This window comes from Triplophysa rosa, linkage group LG20 (assembly GCF_024868665.1).
Source record: "Triplophysa rosa linkage group LG20, Trosa_1v2, whole genome shotgun sequence".
Classification (NCBI taxonomy): Eukaryota; Metazoa; Chordata; class Actinopteri; order Cypriniformes; family Nemacheilidae; genus Triplophysa; species Triplophysa rosa.
In genome coordinates, this window is record NC_079909.1 from 1,005,296 (window position 1) to 1,031,798 (window position 26,503).

At 47.1% G+C, this 26,503-nt stretch overlaps 1 protein-coding gene across 1 annotated transcript in view; it reads left to right on the plus strand.

Annotated features, from left to right (window-relative positions):
- The first annotated feature begins 2,242 nt into the window (after positions 1 to 2,242).
- The window catches only part of LOC130571613 (serine/threonine-protein phosphatase 6 regulatory ankyrin repeat subunit C-like), a 180,343-nt gene continuing 156,082 nt past the window's right edge, over positions 2,243 to 26,503 (plus strand). Inside the window, 4 exon segments of the mRNA XM_057362739.1 lie at positions 2,243 to 2,321; positions 18,357 to 18,435; positions 25,892 to 25,962; positions 26,046 to 26,246. Of these exon segments, the coding sequence (XP_057218722.1) occupies positions 2,277 to 2,321; positions 18,357 to 18,435; positions 25,892 to 25,962; positions 26,046 to 26,246 (396 nt within the window). The 5' untranslated portion in view covers positions 2,243 to 2,276.

Genomic DNA, 26,503 nt, shown 5'->3' on the forward strand with positions numbered 1-26,503 from the left:
CTTACAGGCGCTACCCACCGGGGAGGAGCACACAACCTCATCCGTGTTGTGTCCAGTACACTCATTGCGCCTCTGCTTGGACCGCACGCAGAGCCACAGAAGCTCTGAGCAGCTCTTTGTCTGTTTTGGAGATCAGCAGGGAGGGCTGTCTCAAAAAGAGATTGGCGCACTGGATCATGGACGCCGTCACTATGGCGTACCTGTCCTAAGATCGCCTATGCCCACTGGGTGAGAGCTCTCTCCACACGGAGTACATCCTCCTCGTGGGCCGTGGCTCTAGGCGCCTCTCTGGCAGACATCTGCAGAGCTGCGGGTTGGGCTACACCCATCACCTTCGCGAGGTCCTACAGCCTCCGCGTAAAACCGGTATCGGCTCGAGTCTTGCAGGCATCAGGCAAGACTGGCGGCCGGTAGGGTGTACGCCTATGATAGTACCTTCCCCCCTTTTACCTAAGGGGGTCAGCGTACTAACTAGCCTCCCTTCTTCCCCCACTGGGTCAAGAACAGGCACTCCATCCATCACTAGCAAGCACCTCCTGCGGGCGGGCTGGGCAGAGCAGCCCTGCCCCTTAGGCCGGGTATCTCCGGAGTTATTCGCAACATAGCTCTAACCGGACCTAGTGCTACCAGACGTTGCAACCCCCCAGTAGGGCGGTTCCGTCTGATGTGTCATCATGCTGGTTCCCACCTTGATAACCCATGACCTCCCTAGGTGGACCTCCACCTCGCAGTTAACTCCTTCAGTCCGCACTTTCTTACCATGAGCTCTCCCCTATCGGTGAGACCATGTTGGTATCTCCACTAGACTCCTCCCTGCGGTAGGAAGTGTTCTCTGTAGTGCATCCCCCACTTGAGGAAGTAGTGCTTACCCAGTGGCCTTACGGTACCGGGCGGCTTCTCGCTGTTAGAGAAACAAGGCCGCCGCCTGTGAGGCCGAAGGCAGGGGCCTTCCCACCTTTCAAGAAAGCTCTGGGACCCATTACCTACCCACTGGTAGGTTACAATTGCGCAGTAGCGCTCATGGCTGACACGCCCAGGCCAGTCACCGTCGCTTCACTAGAGATTGTGACAGGGCACAGTGTTATGGCGTTTTCCATAGGAACCCCATCTGTCGGTTCGACACAACATTGAGAGACCAACAGAAAGGGAACGTCTTGGTTACGGATGTAACCTCAGTTCCCCGACGGAGGGAACGAGACGTTGTGTCCTCCTTGCCACAACACGTGCTGTCCACTGCAGCAGTCGTGAGAGGTCTCAGGCTCCTCAGAACTAAGGTGAATGAATGAGGCACGCCGTCTCCCTTTTATACCCGGATATCCGGGGGCGGAGTCCGGCATGCAAATTTCATTCGCCAATTTCATTGGCCTTTTCTAAGAAGTCAGAAGCGATTGGTTCTCAAGGATGAACCCCATCTGTCGGCTCGACACAACGTCGAGAGACTGACAGAAAGGGAACTTGCTGTGTTGTCTTTGACTCTGCCTTTCTACTTGATAAGCAGGTAAATATAGTAGTCAAATCGTGTTTTTTTCAGCTGAGATTACTGGCCAAAGTTAAGCCCTTTTTAAATTCTGCAGAGTTCGAGAGAGTAATACATGGATGTATAACCTCTCGTCTTGACTACTGCAATTCACTTTATATAGGTATTTGTCAATCCTATATGAACCGCTTGCAAAAATAGTCCAAAATGCAGCAGCCAGATTGCTTACTAGCACACGTAAATATGAGCACATTACCCCTGTCTTGCTCTCTCTGCGTTGGTTACCTGTATGTTTTAGAGTTGAGTTTAAGATTTTACTGTTTGCTTTTAAGGCCTTAAATGGGTTGGCACCTTTTTATCTATCTGAACTTGTGGCTGTAAACAGCTCTGCGAGATGTTTAAGGTCTTCCAGTCAAAATCTACTACAGGTGCCTAGATCCAGGCTGAAAAGAAAGAGAGACTGGGCTTTTGCCATAGCTGGTCCCAAACTGTGGAATAGCCTACCCCTCTCTATTAGATTCATTTCCTCAGAATCTCTTTTTAAAGCAAAACTTAAACTCCACCTTTTAGAAAAAGCTTATAATTTATGAGTCTTGTTGAGCTTGTCTGTTTTTCTGTCTGTCTTTTTTTTTTACAATTATTACCAGTATTGTACAGCACAATGGTCAACGACCGTTGTTTTATTGTGCTTTATAAATAAAATAAAATAAAAAAATATTATATTTATTATATATTTTATGTCTTTCTGTCTCTTTTTCAGTCACTCTTGGTCCAGGCAATTTTCAGCCAGAATGAAGAAATGGTGAAATTTTTATTGCAACAAAAGGAAGAAGTCAATGAATCGGTGCGTTTGACCTTACACAAAGTATTGTGACATTTCAATGTGATGCAGTAAATTGCAACTGAAATGATTATGGCTATTGACGTTTTGATTATTGAATGATTATTTGAAAGGAACAGTTCACTTCAGAAATTAAATAAGCTTTATTTTGCTCACCCGCAAGTAAGGATGTAACATTAGTATTGATATTGTGTCATCGCAATAGCAAAATTGTCTCAATATTATGGTGGTCACTTGACTGTATGAAACGATAGGTCTTCCGGGCCTAACATAGACAATGTTAGAAAAAAATTATAGATGTTACCTTTGTCGAGGTCAATATGGTCCATTATTTTATTTTATAACAGGGATTTTTAGATCATTTGACCCATCTCATACTGTAACTCGTACCTCTAAGCAACAGTTATGATTAGAGGATAAAGAAAAGAGGATGCTTATGGCACGGTTCCAAGTCATCTTTTGTCCTATTTAATATTGCAATAAATATTGTACCGTGAACTTTATACCGAGGTATTACAGTACAGTGAGATTTTGATATCGTTACATCCCTACCCTCAAGACATCCCACGAGTATATGACTGTCTGCTTTAAGCGGACCACAGTTATGTTGAATACAGTGGAGGCTGGTGCTAAAAATATTTTGGGGGGGCGCAAACAACAACTGTCAGTAATGCAGGACTATAAATAGCCATTAATCAGGTGATGTATCATTATTACAGTCAATGTTAATACATGCAAATAAATGTACTATGAATCAGTGAATTTGAATTGAATGTGGGTTTATTATCAGTAATGAAGTAATCAAGGTAATCATTCAAAAAAAACACAACACACTATAGTTACCTAATCATTGGCCATTAACACTATTTGAAAATAAATTTTGCTCTCCTTTCTTTCTGACTTGCAAATTTCTCAATGACCTTCTGGTTAAAGTCAATGATCTCAGTCACCATTCTCTTCTCCATTGACAGCATGGCCAATGCATTTAGTCTCTCCTGGGTCATGCTATTTCTCAGAAAAGTCTTAACTCTTTTCAAAGTTGAGAAACACCTCTCAGCCTCTGCTGTGGTCATGGGTGTGGTGATGAGGATCTTTAGGAGAGTGACAGTCTCTGAAAAGACTTCTTCAAGATTGTTCTCCTTAAACAGCTGCAGTAGGTCCACAGCACCACAACAGGTTCTGAACTCTTCCTTGCAGTAGATGAGACTAAGCTCTGTCTTTAGCTTACTCCCATTGAGCACTGGATAGGCCTTCAAAGTCCTACTCAGTGCATCTTCAGGAAACGCCACTGTGTACTGTTCAAACCTGTCTGCTTGCAGCAGGGTGGCACTAACGAGGTGGCTTGTGAAGCAGAACCGTTCCATGGTGTGTTGGAGTATGGTGTCACAGACCTACAGAGTGAAGGACAAAAACAAAAATGATGTAGTGATGACAAAATGTCAATTTCAACTGCAACATGATCAGTTGTAAGTCATAGAGAGACGGAGACCAGTTTCAGTGTTTGAATCCCTGATTTATCCAAACTTCATACATATGGACTAGACAAACATGCCAAGTTTCATGAACTTCTGATGCTTAGGGCGCTAATAGCATTTTTTTATTATCAGCCATTTTCATATCAATCAGATAAAAAGGGCACACCACTAGAGGAAACCTAAGAATAACAAATCTATTTAGATCACTATTTAAAGACTATGAAAATGGTTAAATAGATTGACTTGTAGTAAAATATGCATTGCAAATAAATGTAGTATAGTTTCATAAAGTTTAATAAAGCCCAATATCAAAGGATCTACTCTTTGCTACAATATTTAAGCAAAAAAATTATAAACTCAAAGACATGAGAACACATTTAGTACCCAAAGAGGGTAAATGAAACCATGCCGTTTAACTTGTTGTTAATATTTATTGTATTTATATATGGCTGCGGCTACTTTCATGTCGCTTGCACTTATCAGAGAGATGTTTTAAATCGCAAACCCCTGTTGTTGTCCACAACGTTTCGGTGCCAAGACTTTGAAACAGCAAACAGGGAAAACAATAAAAGGCATGACTTACATCGCATCCAGCTAGCCAACTCCGTTTTCCATAAGAAGTGCCGGAAAAGCACCGAGTGTAAGATCGACCGCGATCACTTGACTGCTGCTGAATTTGCAAGTTGGGTCGATCTGGTCCAAGCTCCTTGATCCGTTTTTTTTCTTCATCTGAACGCCTTTGGAACGGGTATTCTTGTAAAGATAAAACCGAATTTTCTTTCATCTCGAGATAATTTCGCTTGCTTCCACGTTAATCAGTACCTGTCAGTCAAATGACAATCTGCTGAGCGGTAATGAGAACGGTCCAATCACATGAGGCCAAAAATATAAAAACAATATTGATTCGCTTACAACAAAAGTGGGAGGGTTTGGGGCGCAGAGTGCTGCGCCCCAAGGACGATTTGAAACAAGCCAATTAGAGCTCAGCCTCAAATCACATGCTTTTCAAAAATGTTCGTGCCTACATACACACTCGTTTGTCCGGCGCCCCGCACACGTATGAACAAAATACAATTTAGATTTTTTGATTTTTTAATAAATGATAATATGACTAACGGTGGAATAGTAAGACTAAATTATTTTATTACGTTATTAATTTGCGATATATATTAAACTTATTGTTGGCATATTAAAGTAGCTTTCTTCTCTGGATAACTTTAAGGGGGCGGCGCCCCAGCGCCCCCTATTGACCGGCCGCCACTGGTTGAATAATATCCTCGCTCTTCCCAGCTTGGTAACGGGGGTGGTGGATGGCGGCCATTATTTTGAAGCTATAAAAACCGTCATAAAACTAATACATACGCCTCCGGGGGTTATCACATGTCTTCTGAAGCAGATCGATGACTGAACTCTGACCCAGCGTATGAATTATGATGTAATTCGTAGCGTTTAATTAAATGTCGAAAATGAGAAGTTATTAAAAACTGTCAGAGGATTTCAATATAAGAGACATCATACGTTGACTCAGAGTCAGCCTTCAGCTGAAACTCAACTCTCTCGTGAATGTGCAACTGCCGTTTCCAGAAGCCATAAGCTGCATCTGAATTGGCTCACTCGTCCACTCATTCACTATTCCCTATATAGCGAATGCTAGATAGTCCACTATATGTGAACGATTTCGGACACTGACGTAATATATCCTGCGTCTGACAGTACTGTCGCGGACATTTGTCATAACGCTTATATTACACCTGTGTGTCTTTATGGATTGTTTAATAAAATAGTTAATTTTGACCTCATTTGTCACGTTTATGTGTTCGTTTTTAATAAAGAGAACAAAATAACTGTTTGCCACATCATTTTATTACATTTATTACGTTTAATACAATTATTTAAAATAAAGCACCACTGTCTATAACATTAATTAAATCTGTTTATTCTGAAAAAGTATAAAATAAATGTCAACAAGAACAAACACTAGTGTATAAACTAGGGATGTAACGGTATCAACATTTCACGATACACTAATACCTCGATATGCAGACCACGGTACGATATTTATTGCATTTTGGGGCAGGAAAAAAACAAAACAAATGAAGACTTGGAAAAATGTGCCATAACTGTTTATTAAACAATGACTGAACATTACAATGATTATTTATCCTCTAATCATAACTGTAGAGGTGTAAGATGGGTCCCATCTCCCAACTCCCTTTTATAAAATAATTGCACCAGCTGGACCTTGACAAAGATCACATTTATTATTTTTTCTTAAATTCTCTATGATACTACCTACCTACCTCGTAGATTAGGTCATTTTAAAGTGCAAAGAACAGTAAAGTCAGTTTGAAACAGGAATTTCCAGTGTAGTGTTTTCAATTTTTACAACAAGGAAAAAAATAATAAACCATATAATAACACAAAAATCAAGTTTGAGCTTAGTTTGTCAACTTTTAACAACTCACAACCAGTCAGGTTTTGAAGATTATGAGTCACTCACTCAATTCAGTTGTCCTATTTTAAGGCCCATCCTGTTTTTCGTTTGCCTCCAATTACAAGCTGTTGCTTTGTGCTTTCTTGAAAACAAAAACAATGAAAATAGCAGCATACTTATTGCATCTGGACCTAGAGCTGAATGAGTATGTCAACTCACACACCGATTCACTCACACACTGATTCACTCACACACTCACCTCTTTCACTGCTTCACTCACACACTCACCTCATTCACTGCTTCACTCACACACTCACCTCATTCACTGCTTCACTCACACACTCACCTCAGATCTCACTCACTCACTTATGAGACAGGTTTTTTTTAGGCAAATGAGCATATCAACATTTTCTGGTAAAAGCTGGGATCTTTTTCTCTTTTCTCGTTTGTTGTCACAGGGAAACCGAAATGCTTCCACACATCCGATTTAAAATTCGCTTTAGGTTCCACAATTTGTAAATCCGTTTCTTTTTCTTTGCCACTAGCCGCATCCGCCATTTTCGCTCAACTTGATCTGCAGCGGCAGCAGAGTGCAGTGCTGCATGGGTTGATGGGAATTGTAGTTCCTGCTTCCCTCAACTCGCTCCATTCGGCTGAAAAAACTACACTTTGCCTGGAAGATCTATTGTCATGCGAACACGATGATATCGGAAATAAATGCTGTCTCGATACTTCGATATTTACAATACCATTACATCCCTAGTATAAACATACATTCGTGGAATTAACGGTCACTCTCCTCCGGCTGATTCTAATCAGATGGTTGATTCACGCTGTATCATGGGAAATATGAGTGAGCGAGTTGTACACTCAAAATCAGAATGCATTGAATGAGATGTTCACTCAGAATTCGGACAACACTACAAAATGGCAGACAACCAATATAGTGCACTATATAGGAGATAGGGGGCGAATTCAGACACAGCTATAGATTATAGTTTATGATTTTTGAAATACAAACATTTTTGTTATGAAAACCCATTGATCTGTTGGTGTCTCAATCAGCTCCCTTGTTCAGTAGTCAGGGCACTTACCTGGAAGTCGACATCTCCCGCTCGCTGCAGCGGGCCGGCGAAGCGTTGTGGCAGGAAGACACAACGTCTTGTTCCCTCCATCAGGGAACAAAGGTTACAGTTGTAACCGAGACGTTCCCTTTCACACGGTCTCTCAACGTTGTGTTGAGAGACAGACAGGGGTCTTATACGACATGCCACGGCGCTGAGCCGCATCACGAGCTCAAGCGGATCGACACTGACTGGACTAGCGAGTCACAAGTGAGCGCTACCACGAGACCTAATCTTCCAGTGGAATCGGTAACTAGTAGCATACTTTGAGAGGCTCATACCGATGGCTGTCACGGGCGTTTGCGTTGTTTCTCTATTTTAGCGAGATAGCCGCTCGGTACCGTAAGGGAACACTGGGAAGCATTGCTCTCTCTACTGAGAAAGTGTACTACGGAGGCCACTTCCTACCGCAAGGGGAGGTTATATGTGGAGACACCAGCATGGTCCACTACATGGGATATAATGCACAAGCCCGAGTAGGTAGCACACTACCCAGGTAGGTTGAGCCACCGGGAGAGAGGTCACAGGTTCACCGACAGGGAAACCAAGAGTGAGGAAGTCAACATAAGGGACGACCCTGCAGGGGAGTCACTATGTATGGGGCAACAATCCAAGTATAAGGGTCCACCTGAATAGGGGTGACTCTACCACTACTGGACTCGGTATGACAGACCGCTCTGCCCGGTCTGCTACCCATACTGCCAATACTTAGTGATGGATGGAATGCCTATAAGTCCTCCAAGGAACGCGACTCTGAAGCCAGTGCTGAAGTGGTCGCATGTGCATCAACCCAAGCGGGATATCCCTGCCGAGGGCACCATATGAACATTTCAGACAGTACCAACTGTGCGCGCTCGTTTGTGAGACAAGCTGGACAGAGTCGAGTTCCATACCGAGATAAGAGATGCTCTGCGCTGGGGAGAGCCTGCTCTTTTCCCGGCTGACCCGAGGACCCAGACGGTCTAAGTGTCGAAGCATGAGGTCCCTATGCATGCACAACAGATCTCGCGAGTGAGCCAAGATCAGCCAGTCGTCAAGATAGTTGAGTATTCGCGTGCCCTGTCCTCTGAGGGGAGTTAGGGCAGCCTCTGCGAGTCTGGTAAAGTACCAAGTACCGTGCAGAGGAACTAGAGGGACAATCTGCTTCACCGTCCCATGGGGGGGGTGGTTCGGTGGCTGACAGAGCGGTCACCTCGCACAGGGCGGAACCCCAGGGAAGTTTGACGGCTCTGCGACTTACCTGCTTATTGTCGCCGGCTGACGCAACGTCCAATGGAGGTTGCAGAAGGCAGCGCAGTATGGACTCGCCTGAGACACCGTCGTGTCGAGAGTGCTATGGGGGAGAGAAGAAAACCCAGAGAGAGAGAGGATACTCTTCTGTGAGAGAGTGGGCGACAGGCTCTGAAAAGGCTTTAGTGGAGACGCGCAGGAAGTGTCCCATTCCGACCCACCGGTGGAATGGCCGGGGGTTCGGGCCCGATGTTACTCTCTCTGGACTCATCCCGTCAGGGCCGCTTAGTTATCTTTTAGTGGGCTGTTGCCGGGGTAAAAGCCTTCCTCCGCGGGGATCTACATCTCTGGCAGGCCGTCGACTGGGAGGGCGCCGATGCCGGAGGGGTCGCCGCAGGGAGGCAGGGCTGCTGGGGGGCAGGCGGTGCTCGGGACCACGACGACCGATAGGTGGCCGGGTCGCAGCGGGCAATGACTCGCCTCCGCCTGCTTCTTCGCCATGGAAGTGTTGTGACATACTTCATGGCGTCACCAAACAGCCCAGCTTGCGAGATGGGCGTTTCCAGAAGGCGGGCCTTCTGAGAGTCACTCATCTGCGCAAGGTTGAGCCACAGATGTCTTTCCTGGACCACTAACGTGGACATCGTCTGATCCAGGGCACTCGCCATGGCCTTCGTCGCTTGACGCATTGGGTCAGTGGCCGTGCACAGCTCGCATGCGAGCGGGGTCAGACTTCCCATCATCCAAGTTTTTCAAAGCCTTGGCCTGAAAAACCAGAAGGACCGCCATAGCGTGGAGGGCGGATGCAGCTTAACCCGCAGTACTGTAAGCTTTCGTCATGAAGAGAGCTTGCAAGCCTTGGAAGGGAGCCTTGGTCGACCTCTCCAGGTGGCAGCTGCCTGCGGTGCACCGCAACTGCACATTCCACCTGGGGAACGTCAACATATCCCTTAGCCGTCCCACCATCCAGGGAAGTAACAGCTCCTGATCCTGTCAGACAGGGACACACGGCGCATTCCACATCCAAGTTCCACTTCCGCAAAAAACTGGAACCGGGGCGGGACGTGGCTTCCACCATGCTCTGACCGCAAGAACCAGAATCGTTGCCCAGGCAAGCATGGCCGACATCTCAGCTTCGACCTCATCTTGGGCTCTACCGCCCGGGGGCGGGAGCTCCAAGGGGTCTTCCGCATCTAATGCCAGGCGGTAGCTGTCCGATGCAATTACAGAAAGTGCGACCTCTTCCTTCTGTCGAGTCTGCCTGCTATAGGATGGTCCACCACCGCCCATCGGGGACGTCAGGTGAGCGTGCTGGGGCATGGATGGTCCCCGAAGCTGACGGCGCAACATCTGTGGGAACCCCCAAATCACCCCTGCTGCTCGCCAAAGCGGTCGTCCTCACTCGGGAAGCAGACAGGGTTGAGTCTGTCACTCGGGGATGAGTCTGTCACACCCAAGAACACAGCTGCGAGATATGCCCACAACTGTGAGAAATTTGCTCTTTTAGATGCTCTGTAGCTCGCTGCCGAAATGCCCAGGGGAAGTCCGCTCGAACAAAGGGGGAGTTCTGCTGCACGCGTCTTAAGTTCAGCAGTGTAGTAGTTTTCTCGAAGAGAATAGTTGCATATGACATCCAGTCACGCAGGTTCCGAAGAACAAAAGATGAATAAATGGGCGCCGCCATTTACTTTCATACCTGTATGCATGGGGCGGAGACTGGCGAGCGTGTGCCATTTGCCTAGTTCATTGACTTTTTAAATTCCTCTCGGAGATGATAGGTTCTCAAGATCAAACCCCAGTCTGTCTCTCAACACAACGTCGAGAGACCGACTAAAAGGGAACCAGTGAGCATCGATGCTCACTATGTTCCTTTAAAGGAAATCACATGACATTTTTTGGAAGCAATTTAACCGAAAACGCACGAGCCAACTAAATAAACCTGCTAGACAGGCAGTTAACAGTTACATTTTATAATCAACCATATTTGTGCACTTATATGTGTTTCTCATATGTATTTCAACCATTATTAAAAAAATTAAGTCAGAGAAATGTCAGTTGTTGTTGATAATTACCAGCTGTGAAATATAACAATGCGCTCATGCAGTTATGTCAAAGGAAATGTAAAGGTGTCCCAATGTGAAGTGATCCAGTTAGGGCTGGGTTTGCGACCAAATTGGCGATTCGATTAGATTCTTATTTAAAAGCACACGTAGGGCTGTGGTGATGGCAGTTTTTTTAACCTGAAAAATGAACTGCGGTGGTGCTGTGGTTGGGAAATATATATTATTTATATAAATAAAATATAACGTCTTGGTTACGGATGTAACCTCAGTTCCCTTTCTGTCGGTCTCTCAACGTTGTGTCAAGCCGACAGATGGGGTTCGCTCTTGAGAACCTATCAACTTCTGACTAGTTTAGAAAAGGCCAATGAAATTGGCGAATGAAATTTGCATGCCGGACTCCGCCCCCGGATATCCGGGTATAAAAGGGAGACGGCGTGCTGCATTCATTCACCTTCATTCCCCTACCCTCTTGGAGGTGAGCGCCATCAGGAGAGCCGTCTTTATCGTGAGGTGAGAAAGAGCGGCAGCTCCAAGGGGCTCGAAGGGGCGGGGCCTCTTGAGGCCTGCCACCTAGGTCGCAAGAGGGTACGGAGCGCGGATGAGGCGGTAGCCTTCTCACGCCCCTTAGGAACCTAATGATCAGGTCGTGCTGTCCCAGAGGCTTCCCAGCAACAGGGCCATGATGAGCGGCCATAGTGGCTACATACACTCCCAGTGTGGAGAGGTTACTCTCCAGTCTCTCTTGAGGAAGGGACAGCACGTTCCCGATCGAGCAACTCCGCGGGTCTTCTCTTCGAGAAGATCACCAGGATGAGAAGAGGCACCACTTATGGCCTATAGCCATCTTGTGGCCGAGGCCCTAGCCTGAGTGATGTCCCAACTACCGGGGGTGGGCCACTCAGGATCTCCTCGTCCCGTCCAGACATGGAAGTTCCAGGGGTCTGCCTGGGATGCCGTAACGTGCCCCTTCCCCTGGGAAAGCAGGTCCTTCACCAGGGGGATCGGCCAGGGGGGAGATGTTGTCAAGAGCCTTAGCTCCGAGAACCAGGTCCGGTTGGGCCAATAGGGCGCAACTAGTACAAATTGATGCTCCTCTTCTCTGGCCTTGCACAAGACCTGTGCAATGAGGCTCACGGGGAAGAAGGCATACTTCCGCTTACCCCGCGGCCCGCTGTGCGCTAGGGTATCCGTGCCGAGGGGTCCCTCAGTCAGGGAGTACCAAAGCGGACAATGGGAGGAGTCCGGGGAGGCAAACAGGTCCAGGCGGCGACTGACGAGAGAGCGCGTCGGCTGTCTGGTTAAGGTCGCCTGGGATGTGGGTGGCTCGCAGGGAGCTGATCACCTGCTGACTCCAGAGGAGGAGGCGTCGGGCGAGTCATGTTAGCTGCCATGAGCGAATGCCACCCTGACGATTGATGTACGCCACGGCAGCTGTGCTGTCCTGACCGGACAAGCACATGCTTGCCCTGCACGAGAGGTTGCAACCTCTTCAGTGCAAGTAGCACAGCCAACAACTCTAGGCAGTTGATATGCCAGCGCAGGTGGGGGCCCGTCCACCACCCCGACACTGCGTGCCCGTTGCAAATGGCACCCCAGCCCTGCAGGGAGGCATCCATCATCACCACGACGTGCCTTGACACCTGCCCTAAGGGGACCCTGTCCGCAAGAAGGTCATTGAAGACCAGGGGGTCAGGGTGCGTCGGCAGGAAGGCGTGATGGCCATACGCCTGCTGCCGGTGTGCCACGCTCCAGGGAACCCGACTCTGTAGCCAGGGTTGGAGCGGTCGCATGGGCATCAACCCGAGGGGGACCACCCCACCGAGGATGTTATGTGCCCAGGAGCCTCTTAAAGTTTCAGGGCGACCGCTGACTGCCTTGGCTTGGCAGGAGCCATAGCGTGGAGAGAGGAGGCAGCTTGGCCCGCAGGCATGTAAGCTCTCGACACCAGAGATGCAGAGACCCTACATGCTTTGGACGGGAGTCTAGGTCGAGATCCCAGGTGGCCGCCGCCTCCACCTGGGGGACATCGACTTATCCTTTAGCTGCCTCACCCTCGAGGGAAGAGAGGGTGACAGAAATTGTTTGACGTGAACGCGCCGGAAAGGGGCGTTCCAGGTCTTACTAAGTTCCTCATGCACTTCCGGTAAACACGGCACTGGGGGCGGGCTCAAACCCGAGGCACCATGTAACAAGCCGTGAGCGCTGGGAGAGGCAGTGCGGGCACTGCAACCCAACGCTCACGGCGGCCCGGGAAAGCATAGCTGACATTTCACCCCCCGATGCTGCAAGAGACATCTCATCATCACACATCGTGTCTGAATACGTGGTTGAGGAACAAGACGGTGGGACCGTCTCCTGGGGAACCGTCAGACGAGCGAGACGAGGTGCGAACGGTCCGTGAGCAGTGGCTGGCGGATTAACGCTCACAGTATCCTCATATCACCCTCGCTGCTTGCCATAGCGGGCGGCAGGGCCGTAGTCCTGCCATCACGGAACGGGGAGCAGACGAGGTGGTGGCTGAGTCCCGTGGGAACACAGCCACCCGTGACACAACGTCTGAATCGTCAACCGCCCGCAGTGCGGGCAGGACGTATCCACAACGTCTGCCCCAGCGTACTGGAAGTAGACATCATGTCCCTCCCCCTCCTCGATGAGTGTGTTGCACCCATGAGAACAGCGGGACATGCTACGCTGGAGAAATTTGCTCTTTTAGAGAAATACTCGAACACTTCTGGCACTGCCGAGACGCCCAAGGGAAGTCGCTGCAGGAAGGGACCATCCGCTGCACCACGTCGTAAGATTCCAGCAGTTATTCGGCGTAGAGTTTGAAGTCTCAAAGTCGATCAGTGTGAAGGCTCCGAAGAACAAAAGGTGAATGAATGCAGCACGCCGTCTTCCTTTTATACCTCGATATCCGGGGGCGGAGTCTGGCATGCAAATTTCATTTGCCAATTTCATTGGCCTTTTCTAAACTAGTCAGAAGTTGATAGGTTCTCAAGAGCGAACCCCATCTGTCGGCTCGACACAACTTCGAGAGACCGACAGAAAGGGAAATAATGTTTATATTATTATATTTGCATGTAGCAACCACATGACGAGTGGAAGAGAAATATATATCTTATATAAATAGTTTTAGAAGTATGTGAAATAAATGAGCATGAAATATCCATCCATGTTTAATGCGCAAATCCATCAGTGAAACAGCACACTACAGCATATAGAACATTTAAATAAACATGAGTAGGCCGAAATGATGAAAACTTTATGAAATAAAAAAGCTCTTGTTGCAGTGACAACTTCAGTCAGTGTCGTATTGACCCTTACAGTCCTTAACAATTCCATTTGAAACAAACTATTTAAACCTACCTTGGCTTTCCTATTCAGATTGCCATAAAAAAGTGACTTTTTCCTACTCGTTGATGTTAAACTAACATGTTGACATTGTCCAGATTAAGATGTGTACAGCTGCACTAAATGCGTGTTCAGAAGATGTGCACAGAGTGAAAATGAATAGATGTCTCTTCGCAACCGCGGCAAAACCCACGCGCGCTCTGACACTAAGCAAGAGGGTCATAGACAGTTTTGGTTTTATGTATCTGTTCATTCCACAACAAGATCCATTGCAGAACCCACAGAATAACCTGGGATTTGCCGTGCAGGCCCACGCTCGAATGCACCAACGGAAACGTATTGTGACAAGCAGAGCGGGACGAGGACCGTGAGGGAATGGCGCGAGTCAGCTGCACGTTGCACCGGTCTCGCATCTCTCACGGAGGAGCTCGGAAGCATAAAAGGAGGAGCGACAGCAGAGAAGGACAAGAGAGAACCAGGCCTGGACTTTCTCTCATCCTTCACTGCTGTCACTCCTCCCTCCAGGGCTCTAGAATTTGACCTAATTTCTCAATGGTGCTGTGGCAAGGGGGGCGTGGTTCAGTGAGGTCTGAAGCGGGAAAGAGAGCTGGAAGACGAGCGGTGAGTAAATGGGGCGAGTGCAAATGACGAACACCTGTCTCCCATTCCAGTAATTGGAATGGAGAGAGGAGGCAGCTTGGCCCGCAGGCATGTAAGCTCTCGACACCAGAGATGCCGAGACCCTACATGCTTTGGACGGGAGTCTAGGTCGAGCCCCACAGGTGGCCGCCGCCTGCGGGCACGAGTGCACCGCGGCGATATACTCCACCTGGGGGACATCGACGTATCCTTTAGCTGCCTCACCCTCGAGGGAAGAGAGGGTGACAGAAATTGTTTGACGTGAACGTGCCGGAAAGGGGCGTTCCAGGTCTTACTAAGTTCCTCATGCACTTCCGGTAAACACGACACTGGGGGCGGGCTCAAACCCAAGGCACCATGTAACCAGCCGTGAGCGCTGGGAGAGGCAGTGCAGGATCCTCCCTCCAGGGCTCTAGAATTTGACCTAATTTCTCAATGGTGCTGTGGCAGATTACACTGGTGCGACCATCCATTCGAGGGAAAAAAGGTCTCCACGACACTGAAAGTCTCCCTGTGGTTCAATCAGAGAGTAAACCAATCAGAGGTAGTGAAGGGCGGACCCCCCTCTGATTGGCCGTGGTCCAGATATTCCTGTATGTGTACTGTGTGTACGTTTGAAAATGCATGTGCTGCAGTCAGACAGAGAGAATCGAGTAGCCTAGGCCCGTCAGATAAACAGAGTGGCTGTAGCCGCGGATGATGAGAGAAGACGAAAAGAACGATTGACAACTCTTTCGTGTTAAGTTAAGGCCTGAGCCGTCTGAAAATCATAACCGATGCTCTGAGACGGAGCCATAAACCTCCCAGGTAATGTCAAGCCCTGATCCGGAAACGGCATTAGATAATGAGCCACATACGATCGAGTCCGAGCCAGATCCCACTGAAATTAAAAGGGTGAAAGTGTACACATTTCGAAGAGAGTGGCTTGACCTGTTTCCCTGGCTAAGATACAGTGAAGACGGTAATATAATGCACTGCATTTACTGTAAAGAGTGAGGGAAGACCATGGCCGGCAATAGTGCATTTGTGAATGGTTCTAATACATTTCGAATTGAAACTCTAAAAAAGCACAATGCATCTATAAAACACATTACATGCCGCGATAAATGCACTGCCCAAGTGTCCCCTCTCCCCGCTGCCTTTCAGCGGCAGGCAGCAGCAAACAGTTCATCAGACGAGGCCGAGATGATAATCAAGTTTAATATTGCCTACAATATTGCAAAAGAAGAACTTCCCTTCACTAAGTTCAAGCCCAAAATAATTCTTATGAAGAAAAATGGCTTGAACGTAAATCCAACGTACAGCAATGATGTCGTGTGCACCCAATTTACTTGTTACAATTTACTAATTACACCCTTGAAACACTGCTGGTGACCACAGAGGCAATGGTTGCGAGACCCAAACCTAGAGGAAGACTGTCAGAGTTCCTGGCTGACATGAGGCTGCAGAGAAGGCAGCAGCAGGAAGAAGGTGAAATGGCAATCTACAAATTCCAGGTATATATGTATGGTTCTGTCTCCCATTTAAACAGAGAACAGTCTATTTTTACAAATATTTCTAATATCTAACTCACAATCTCTATTTATGGTTTATGCAACACACAGACAATAACACTCAAAGGAGAGGCATCAAAGCTGGCAGAAGATGGTGTTGCTGCCACTAAACTTAAAAAAGTAATGGATGCAACAATCAAATCCACTGTAAAACATCTGAAAGCAAAATTCAGTAGCCTTCTAGGCAAGTGTAGTCACCTGTCTTATAAACACATGTATATGAGAAATATTGTTACTCATTTACTAAAATGTATTTGTTCTTACAACAGGGGAGAGTTCTTCTGAGTCTGACACAACCAAGGCTGTCAAATGCTTCAACATTTTCAATCATGATAGCTGGCCAGAGGACTTAGTGGACCATGGTGCTGATGACCTTGCATTTTTCTTGGATCACTTCGCCACAGTCCTGAGAAGGTATCTGGTGGATTACTACAATATTATGTGTGCTGGTGGATATTTTGTTAATTTGAACACTGATTAGCTGTGTAATCCACATCATTTTCAGAAATTTTGTAAACACTGAGCTTGCAAGAGAAGAGTTTGTAGGATTGAAGCTGTTAATTGCCAGGATGTTCAAAGACAAGACCTACCTCAGCCTCTGGGAGCTCATGTTGACCAGAGAGCCCTACTGCTCAGAGTACAAGGTCAGTTTTTGTTAATGTTCTTTCTTAAGATTGTGTCAGTTTTGCTATCTAACACACAGTGCTTAAATAAATCTTGTGAATGTATTTTTTTCCCAGAACATCCTGCACCTTGTACACATTATGCTGGTCCTCCCTGTCTCAGCTGCAGTTTGTGAGAGAGGGTTCTCTGCACAGAAGAGGATCAAATCAGACACTAGAGCATCCCTTCATTCAGACACAGTGGAAGATCTGATAAGAATCAGTGTAGAGGGGCCAAGTCTGGAAGATTTTGATGCTAGAGAGAGTGTGGCCAGCTGGTTTAGCCAAGGTCAAAGATCAAGAAGGCCAAACTACAGGAGTTGGCCATCCGAGGGGCATGTGACTGCAATGTAGGATAGTCCATAAGACATTGAGCCATGAGATGTTCAGTTTGAAGCCTTTAAAACACTTAATTTAGATTTTCTTTTTATCTTGAAATGTTTTAAGTTTAAATTTCAGCTCAGTGAAGCACTTTAAGCACCAACACTTTTTCAGTAAGTTACCTTTATTGTAGAATTGTGCTTCAAATAAAGAACTTTATGTTGACCAGATTGTTAGTTAATCATTTACAAGTCAAAATTGCCTATATGGACAGCGATTTAAAAAAAAAGTGAACTATAAGACATTGAGACACGAGTCCTGATCCTGCTCTGCTTGTCACACATATGCCAATAATTTCTGTGTTAATGTAAAATCTTCTCAATAAAACCATCCACAGCTGAAAGGCTACAAAATAACAATCGTTGTAGCAACTGTCATTTTTCTTACACTTATATTTGTTTCTATTTACAGTTCACCACAGTCATGGCACTTTGCCACCGCGGTGGTGCGATTGTCACAGCCACAGTCACACCACCAAGCACACGCATTAAGAATCGATATAGTTTTGTTAAATTGAAGATCGATTAAAATCGAACAATAGATATTTTTACCCAGCCCTAGAGCCAGGGTCCTTACCAGTGCCCAAACCAGTGCCCGAACCAGTGTACACAATATACTGATTCACCACCTCAGGACCTAGAGAGCTGATTGAGACACAGGGCACGACTTTCCGTTTGTTCAGTGTCTGATATTTTATGTTGTTTCTTTACCCATTGGTACCTGTGTATTCCAAGGCATTATTGTTATCTGTTTACCTGTGGATTTATACTTACTTGTGGATTGTTACCTGTTGATGTTAGGCCTACTCACCTGTTGTGCTCACCTGTCTCCAAACTGTGATTTCACTTGTCTGTCTTGCTTTGGATGATTAATAAACTCTGTTTGCATTTTCATCCCGCCTTACCTGGTCAGTTCCGTGACAATGGGACAGCTTGAGGGTGAGTAAAATATAGGCTAATTTAATTTCTGGAGTCAACTGTTCTTTTACTGTAAGGTTACATGTTTTTTCTAATGCCACTATGTCCATCAATAATGAGTTGAAACCTTCCTGCTTACTAGCAAGCTAAAAGACAAACATTACATTTGGAGCAGTGAAGGCTTCACTTTACAATCATTTGTTGTTTAGGATGAAGAGCAGCGCAGTGCCCTGCATGCTGCCGCCTGTGTAGGGGATGTTCATATCATGGACCTTCTCATTGCCTCAGGTGAAATCGCAGTATGCCATTTACTTGCACACTTACACAACCCTGTGTCTGTAGCAGTGGCGGAGCCAGACAATTTTCATAGGGGTGGCCAGACTGAGACCATAGCTCACACAGGGGTAGCACAGAAACTGATATCATCTTTTTTTCTATGTGGCAAGTTACTGTGGATCTAGTAGTGTTTCTTAGTCACTCACTCATTTACTTAAACAGGCAGTGATTGCCATGTAGAATTACATCATGAAGATCCACATAAGCTTTTTAATGTATTACTAAGCTGATTTAAAAAAAAGATCTGAAACAGTGTGGCATTGCAGAAGGTGGTGTCTTTTTAATTGGTGATAAAGCTCACACCATAATGACAATTTACATGACATAAGAATATACCAGAATGCACTTTTATTAAACAAACATTACAATATCACAGAAAAACCAAAATATAGTAACCTTAACATTATGGGCAAGCATTTCAAAAATATTCCTTTGCAATACTTGGCAGTTGGCAGCCAAATGATAATATCAAACTTTACCATGTCTGTTTCAACTTCAGCACGCCAGCCATAATATACATAAATTAAGACAAGAAACATTTCAAACATAGTGAATAAACTTAATTCTTCTTGTTAACTTACCTGTGACCTCTTCTCTCGCGGTGGGAAACAGACAGTCCTCCTACTGCATGCGCAAAGTCCATTGGAGCACACGCGAACAACAACAACACTACTACTACTTCTTCTGTAATTGTGTTGGTGGTTGACATTCAAGTTGAGTGTATTACCGCCACCTTCAGTTTGAGTGGAGAAGTACTTGTTTGAGATGTGCTTTTGAAATGCGTCCATATGGGAACAACTGTGTACAGAAATGGTTCCGCAAAAAAGTTGCCGGCAAAGCGGTAGGGGAGACCGGGGGGTGGCCAAAGATTAATTTATGGTGGCCTTGGCCACCATTGGCCACCCCCTGGCTCCACCCCTGGTCTGTAGGCCTATACTGTAAAATCTTCCTTTTGGTTGTCGATGTATGGCACAGTGTTTGGATAATTTGACTAACATCGATGATCGTAATCCTAGGTGCATCTTGACGTGATCGAGTGAAAAATGCCATTGTTCCCTATGGACATTTTGTGCGTCAGATGTTATACAGCTGGCTGACTATTGAATGCAGTTGTAATTTGTAGTAATAATGTAGTAATAATAACTTGTGCAATACAAACGTGTACACTTTACACATTAATACCTAAAAAGCAATAAGCCGCAAGAAGCCATGGTTTATAGTTATTTTGTAACGGCTAAGTAAGGAATAATCCATGGCTAGCCATGCATTAAATCATTTTCAGGCTGTTGAATGCTTCAATCTGATTGGTTGACAGACGTTCTATGGGTATGCATTAAAGCTGCCCTAACACACGGCTTCTGCCAATCTCATATTAATTTTGAGTACCTATAGAGTAGTATTGCATACTTCGTATCTTCGAAGAGTATTTAGTTAGATCACATTTATAAAAGATAGATACAGCTGTACGATTTTTTCCAAATGCATACGGCGCATGCGGGGGGAGAGGTAGGCTGAACTAAAGCACGTGCACACCCATTGCCAACAAAACATCAGTTTCACTCACCGCATGCGGTTCATGTCCAGCATCTTTTAGCGCTGGGACGGCTCCATATATCATTTTCAAACGATCTCCAAATCCAGCATTATATCCATCGTTTATATAACATTCATCACCCAAATGCAATGAACAAACAAACACCTGAACTTTGCGAACGTATGCTTTCTCTCTCTCTCCTGCACACAAGTGAAAGTGACATCTGCACATGCTCCTTCTCCTGCTCTCCTTGCTGTTGCGTAGACGTGCCACGTGCTTTTACGGGAGAATCGTCCAATAAGGGACTAAGAAAAATTGTTACGAAACAGTTTTATATGTTCGAAAAAAACTTTCCGAAACCTGTACGATCACTGGGGGAGTGTATCGAGCACAGAAATACTACGTAATACTCCCAACTCGTTTTTTGACAAGTTGACCATGTTAAGCATGAGAAGACAGCACGTTTAACATTGTAAAGAAGTCAGAATGCATGACACACCGTTGCACCACCCCTTTAACTTTCACCTATGAAGGTGTTCCAGGTCTGCTGACCGCAGATATATTCTATATGTTCTATATCACTTCGCCAAGTTTAAACAACAGAACGGTTATAGTCCAGCCTACAGGCCATCACCTCACAAAGCACACTGCTCTTGATCTGACCTTTATAATGTCAAACTTTACTGTTCATGGAAACGTGTGCAGTTTCGTTTAAAAAAAACAAAGCATTTCAAAAACAATAAATACATATGCTGAAATCGAATAAATAAAATTATTAAATAGAAAAACAAAATGCATTAATAAACACTGATAGCCTACTGGTTCGTTTACCTCTTCAAGCTGCTTATAACTGATAACAAATATATTTTGATACACCTACTCTTTCAAAAGTTTGCGTTATTTTTTTTACTGCTGAAGATAGAAACAGTACGAGGAATAAATAATGTATTATCACTAGCTTTTCTGTCACATTACCGCGAACACGCAGGTGTGCGCGCGATCTCACTCACTCACTCACTCACTCACTCACTCACTCACTCACTCACTCACTCACTCACTCACTCACTCTTCCGAGTCCGAGTCCATTCACTCTAACGGAAATGAGATGCGCAAGAAAGTAGTCCTACCATCAGCGGCATTATAAAGACGATAACATGACAAACACTGAAATGAAACATTTGAAGAATGTCCTGTGGTGTGGTAACCGCGGTATAAGCGGAATAATTGACTCCGGTCCATTCAATTATTCGAAAGTTAATGCTCCGCTTCACGTCGTGGCCGCATTACCACCTCGGGGTGTGCATTAACTTTAGAATAATTGAAAGGCCCGTCGTCTATTATTTCTTACTTAATGCATGACGTAGAGGCCAAGAACCCCCTGACGCAAAGCAGAGATCCTTTAATGCATGTCTAGTTGTGGATTATCCCGCTTATACCATGGTCATTTACCATGTTGTTAATGGTGTTATTGATGTTTTACAGTGTAATTTTTGATCAGACAGGTGAAAATGACAGTTCCCTTTCTGTCGGTCTCTCGAAGTTGTGTCGAATCGACAGATGGGGTTCGTCCCTGAGAACCAATCGTTTCCGACTGCTTAGAAAAGGCCAATGAAAATTGGCAAATGAAATTTGCATGCCGGACTCCGCCCCAGACATCCGGGTATAAAAGGGAGACGGCGTGCATCATTCATTCACCTTTTGTTCTTCGGAGCCTTCGGTTATGAAGATCTTCTCTTGCTGCTTAGCAAATTCTCTACATTGCCGGTTCTACGACGTGGTGCAGCGGACTGTCCCTTCCTGCAGCGACTTCCCCTGGGCGTCTCGGCGGTTCCAGAGGTGTTCGAGCCTGCAGACGGTGACTCATGGCATCCGTCAGATGTCAGGATTGGTTCATGGCAATCGACCTGAAGGACGCTTACTTTCATGTCTCGATTCTCCCTCGTCATCGCCCGTTCCTACGGTTCGCTTTCGAGGGTCGGGCATATCAGTACAGAGTCCGCCCCTTCGGTCTTTCTCTGTCTCCATGAGTCTTTACAAAGATCTTGGAGGCCGCCCTCTCTCCCCTCAGGGAGAGAGGTGTGCGGGTACTCAACTATCTTGACGACTGGCTTATCTTGGCTCACTCGCGAGATCTGTTGTGTGCACACAGGGACCTGGTGCTCCGGCACCTAGATCGATTGGGACTACAGGTCAACCGAGAGAAGAGCATGCTCTCCCCCGTGCAGAGCATCCTCTATCTTGGTATGGAACTCAACTCTGTCACCATGACAGCGCGACTGTCCGCAGTACACGCCCAGTCGGTGTTGAACTGCCTGGATCATTTCACGCAGTCGGCGGTTCCCCTGAAACTATTTCAGAGGCTCCTGGGACACATGGCATCCTCGGCGGCGGTGATACCCCTCGGGTTGATGCACATGAGGCCGCTTCAACACTGGCTCCTGAGTCGAGTTCCTTGGGGAGCGTGGCACACCGGCAGCAGGCAGATGGTGATTACGCCTCACTGCCGACGCACCCTAACCCCGTGGTCTTCCATGGCCTTCCTTCGGGCAGGGGTACCCCTAGGGCAGGTTACGAGGCATGTCGTGGTGACAACAGACGCCTCCCTGCAGGGTTGGGGTGCAGTGTGCAACGGGCACGCAGTGTCGGGGCTTTGGACGGGCCCCCGCCTGCGCTGGCATATCAATTGCCTAGAGTTGTGGGCTGTGCTACTTGCATTGAAGAGGCTGCAGCCTCTCGTGCAGGGCAAGCACGTGCTGGTCCGGTCGGACAGCACTACTGCAGTAGCGTATATCAATCGTCAGGGTGGCGTTCGCTCACTGCAGTTAACACGACTTGCCCGACGCCTCCTCCGGTGGAGTCAGCAGGTGATCCGCTCCCTGCGTGCCACGTATATCCCAGGCGACCTGAACCAGACAGCCGACGCACTCTCTCGTCAGTCTACGCCTCGCGGAGAGTGGCGACTCCACCCCCGCGCAGTCCAGCTCATTTGGGTGCAGTTCGGGCAGGCCCAGGTGGACCTGTTTGCCTCCCTCGAAACCACCCATTGCCCGCTTTGGTACTCTCTGACCGAGGGACCCCTCGGCACGGATGCCCTAGCGCACAGCTGGCCGCGGGACAAGCGGAAGTACGCCTTCCCCCCAGTGAGCCTCATTGCACAGACCCTGTGCAAGGTCAGGGAAGAGGAGCATCAAGTGTTACTCGTTGCGCCACACTGGCCCAACCGGACTTGGTTCTCGGAGCTAATGCTCTTGACGACAGCTCCCCCCTGGCCGATTCCCCTGACGAAGGACCTGCTTTCCCAGGGGAAGGGCACGTTATGGCATCCCAGGCCAGACCTCTGGAACCTCCATGTCTGGCCCCTGGACGGGACGAGGAGATCCTGAGTGGTCTGCCCCCGGCGGTGGTAGCTACCATTTCTCAGTCTAGGGCACCTGCCACTAGGCGACTGTACGCCTACAAGTGGCGCCTCTTCTCGACCTGGTGTTCTTCTCGAGGAGAAGACCCACGGAGTTGTGTGATCGGGTCAGTGCTGTCCTTCCTACAAGAGAGGCTCGAGACTAACCTCTCCCCCTCCACACTGAAAGTGTATGTAGCCGCCATTGCTGCTCATCACAACTGGAAAGTCTCTAGGGCAGCACGACCTGGTCATTAGATTCCTAAGGGGTGCAAGGAGGCGTAAACCGCCTCGTCCACACTCCATACCCTCTTGGGACCTGGATGTAGCCCTGTCAGGTCTCACCAGGCCCCCCATTCGAGCCCCTAGGGGATGCCTCTCTTCCTCATCTTACGATGAAGACGGTTCTCCTTTTGGCGCTCACCTCCATCAAGAGGGTAGGGGATCTACAGGCTTTCTCTGTGTCCCCTGACTGCCTAGAATTCGGACCCAGGGATTCTCACGTTAACATGAGACCTCGGCCCGGCTACGTGCCCAAGGTTCCCACCGCTCCCTTTCGGGGAGGAAGAACCAACCCCGTCCGTGTTGTGTCCAGTACGCGCGCTGCGCCTCTACTTAGACCGCACACAGAGTTTCAGGAGCTCAGATCAGCTTTTTGTCTGTTTCGGAGGTCAGCAACAGGGGAGAGCTGTCTCCAAGCAGAGGTTGGCCCACTGGATTGTGGATGCTGTCAAGGCAGTTTACCAATCCCTAAATCGCCCGTGCCCCCTAGGAGTGAGGGCCCACTCTACCCGGGGTGTTGCCTCCTCTTGGGCCTTGTCACGGGTGGCCTCTCTCGCAGACATTTGCAGAGCTGCGGGTTGGGCTACACCCAACACCTTCGCGAGGTTTTACAACCTCCGCATAGAGCCGGTGTCAGCCCGCGTCCTGCATGGCCACATGTAGGACCGGCAACTGGTAGGGTGTACGCCTGTTCGGTTTTTTCCCCCTCTCTCGAGTGGGTCAGTATACCGATTTAGCCTCCATTCTTTCCACACTGGGCGAAGAACAGGCACTCCATCCATCACTAAGCAAGCACCCCCTGGGGCGGGCTGGGCAGAGCAGCCCTGCCCCTTAGGCCGGGTATCACCTGAGTTATTCGCAGCATAGCTCTAACCAGACGTAGTGCTACCAGACTTTGCAACTCCCCAGTCGGGCGGTTCCGTCTGATGTATCCTCATGTTGGTTCCCACCTTTGTAACCCATGACCTCCCCGGGTGGTCCTCCACCTCGCGGTTTTCTCTTCAGCCGCACTTTCTTCCCATGAGTTCTTCCCCATCGGTGAGACCATGTTGGTATCTCCACTATTCTCCTCCCTGCGGTAGGAAATGGTCTCTGTAGCGCATCCCCCACTTGAGGAAGTAGCGCTTACCCAGTGCCTTACGGTTCCGGGCGGCTTCTCGCTGTTAGAGAAACAAGGCCGCCGCCTGTGAGGCCGAAGGTAGGGGCCTTCCCACCTTTCAAGAAAGCTCTGGGACCCCCTACCTACCCACTGGTAGGTTACAATTTCGCGGTAGCGTTCTCGGCTGACACGCCCAGGCCAGTCACCGTCGCTTCGTTGAGATTGTGACAGGACACAGTGTTATGGCGTTTTCCATTGGAACCCCATCTGTCGGTTCGACACAACGTCGAGAGACCGACAGAAAGGGAACGTCTCGGTTACGTATGTAACCTCGGTTCCCTGATGGAGGGAACGAGACGTTGTGTCCTCTTGCCACAACACATGCTGTCCTCTGCAGCAGTCGTGAGAGGTCTCAGGCTCCTCAGAACTAAGGTGAATTAATGATGCACACCGTCTCCCTTTTATACCCGGATGTCCGGGGCGGAGTCCGGCATGCAAATTTAATTTGCCAATTTTCTTTGGCCTATTCTAATGTAATATAAAGCTGCTTTGCAGCAATGAAACTTGTGAAAAGTGCTATATAAATCAAATTAAATTGAATCTTTAAAGGGAGAGTTTACCCAAAATAAGAATTATTTTGCTCACCTACTTTATTAACCCTTATGTCATTTTAAACCTGTATGACTTTGTTTTGCACAGTCAGAGTCACAGTAAAGTCTACTTCTACTGAAAATATCTTCTTTTGTGTTCTGCAGAAGAAAGAGAGTCACATACAGGTTTTCAAACAGGCAATTAAATGTAGTGCAAATATCTGAATTTTAACTCAATCAGAATTAAATAAAATGTAAATAAGAAAATAAAAATCTGCATGTATATAACATCTAAAAATAAATGTATTTTTACAAGTATAATCTTTAGCTGAACACACCTTGCTTTCTGCACTTCTGAAGCTCTAAATCACCATGCCATTGTAAATCCATATAAAAACAAACAAACAGGCAACATGGGGCTCTGGAATGGTATAAGTAAATGATGATAGGATTGATCATAACTTCTCTTTTACTGCATGTTTTAGTAGATTGGGATTTTATGTTGTCAGGTGCGAATGTGAACGCTAAAGATCAGGAGTGGCTGACTCCCATTCACCGGGCAGCTGCCTCACACAATGAAGTAAGAGCAGAAGAGCACTTTATATTTGTTGTGTATTTTTTATTTTGTTGTATTTTGTCATTGTGTATGGCGTTTCTTTGCAGAGAGCTGTTTGGCTGCTAGTGAAGAAGGGGGCAGCAGTGAACGCTCAGGATAGTATCAGGCAGACGCCGCTACAAGTGGCTGCAGCTAACAATGCAATAGATTGTGTTGAGGTTCTGCTTCCTCATCTAAACGATGTAAATGTAGCCGATTGTTTTGGTAGAACAGCTCTACATCACGCAGCCCACAGTGGACACACAGAGGTATGAAATCAAATATGAATGATTGAATTAGTGTATCGCCATTTACTCACAAGCGTGTTGTTCAGACCTCACACTAGTTCCCTTTCTGTCTGTCTCTCGACGTTGTGTCGAACCGACAGAATGGGGTTTGTCTTGAGAACCTATCATCTTCTGAGTATTTAGAAAAGGCCAATGAAAATTGGCGAATGAAATTTGCATGCCGGGCTCCTCCCCGGATGTCCGGGTATAAGAGGGAAGCCGGCGTGCTCATTCATTCA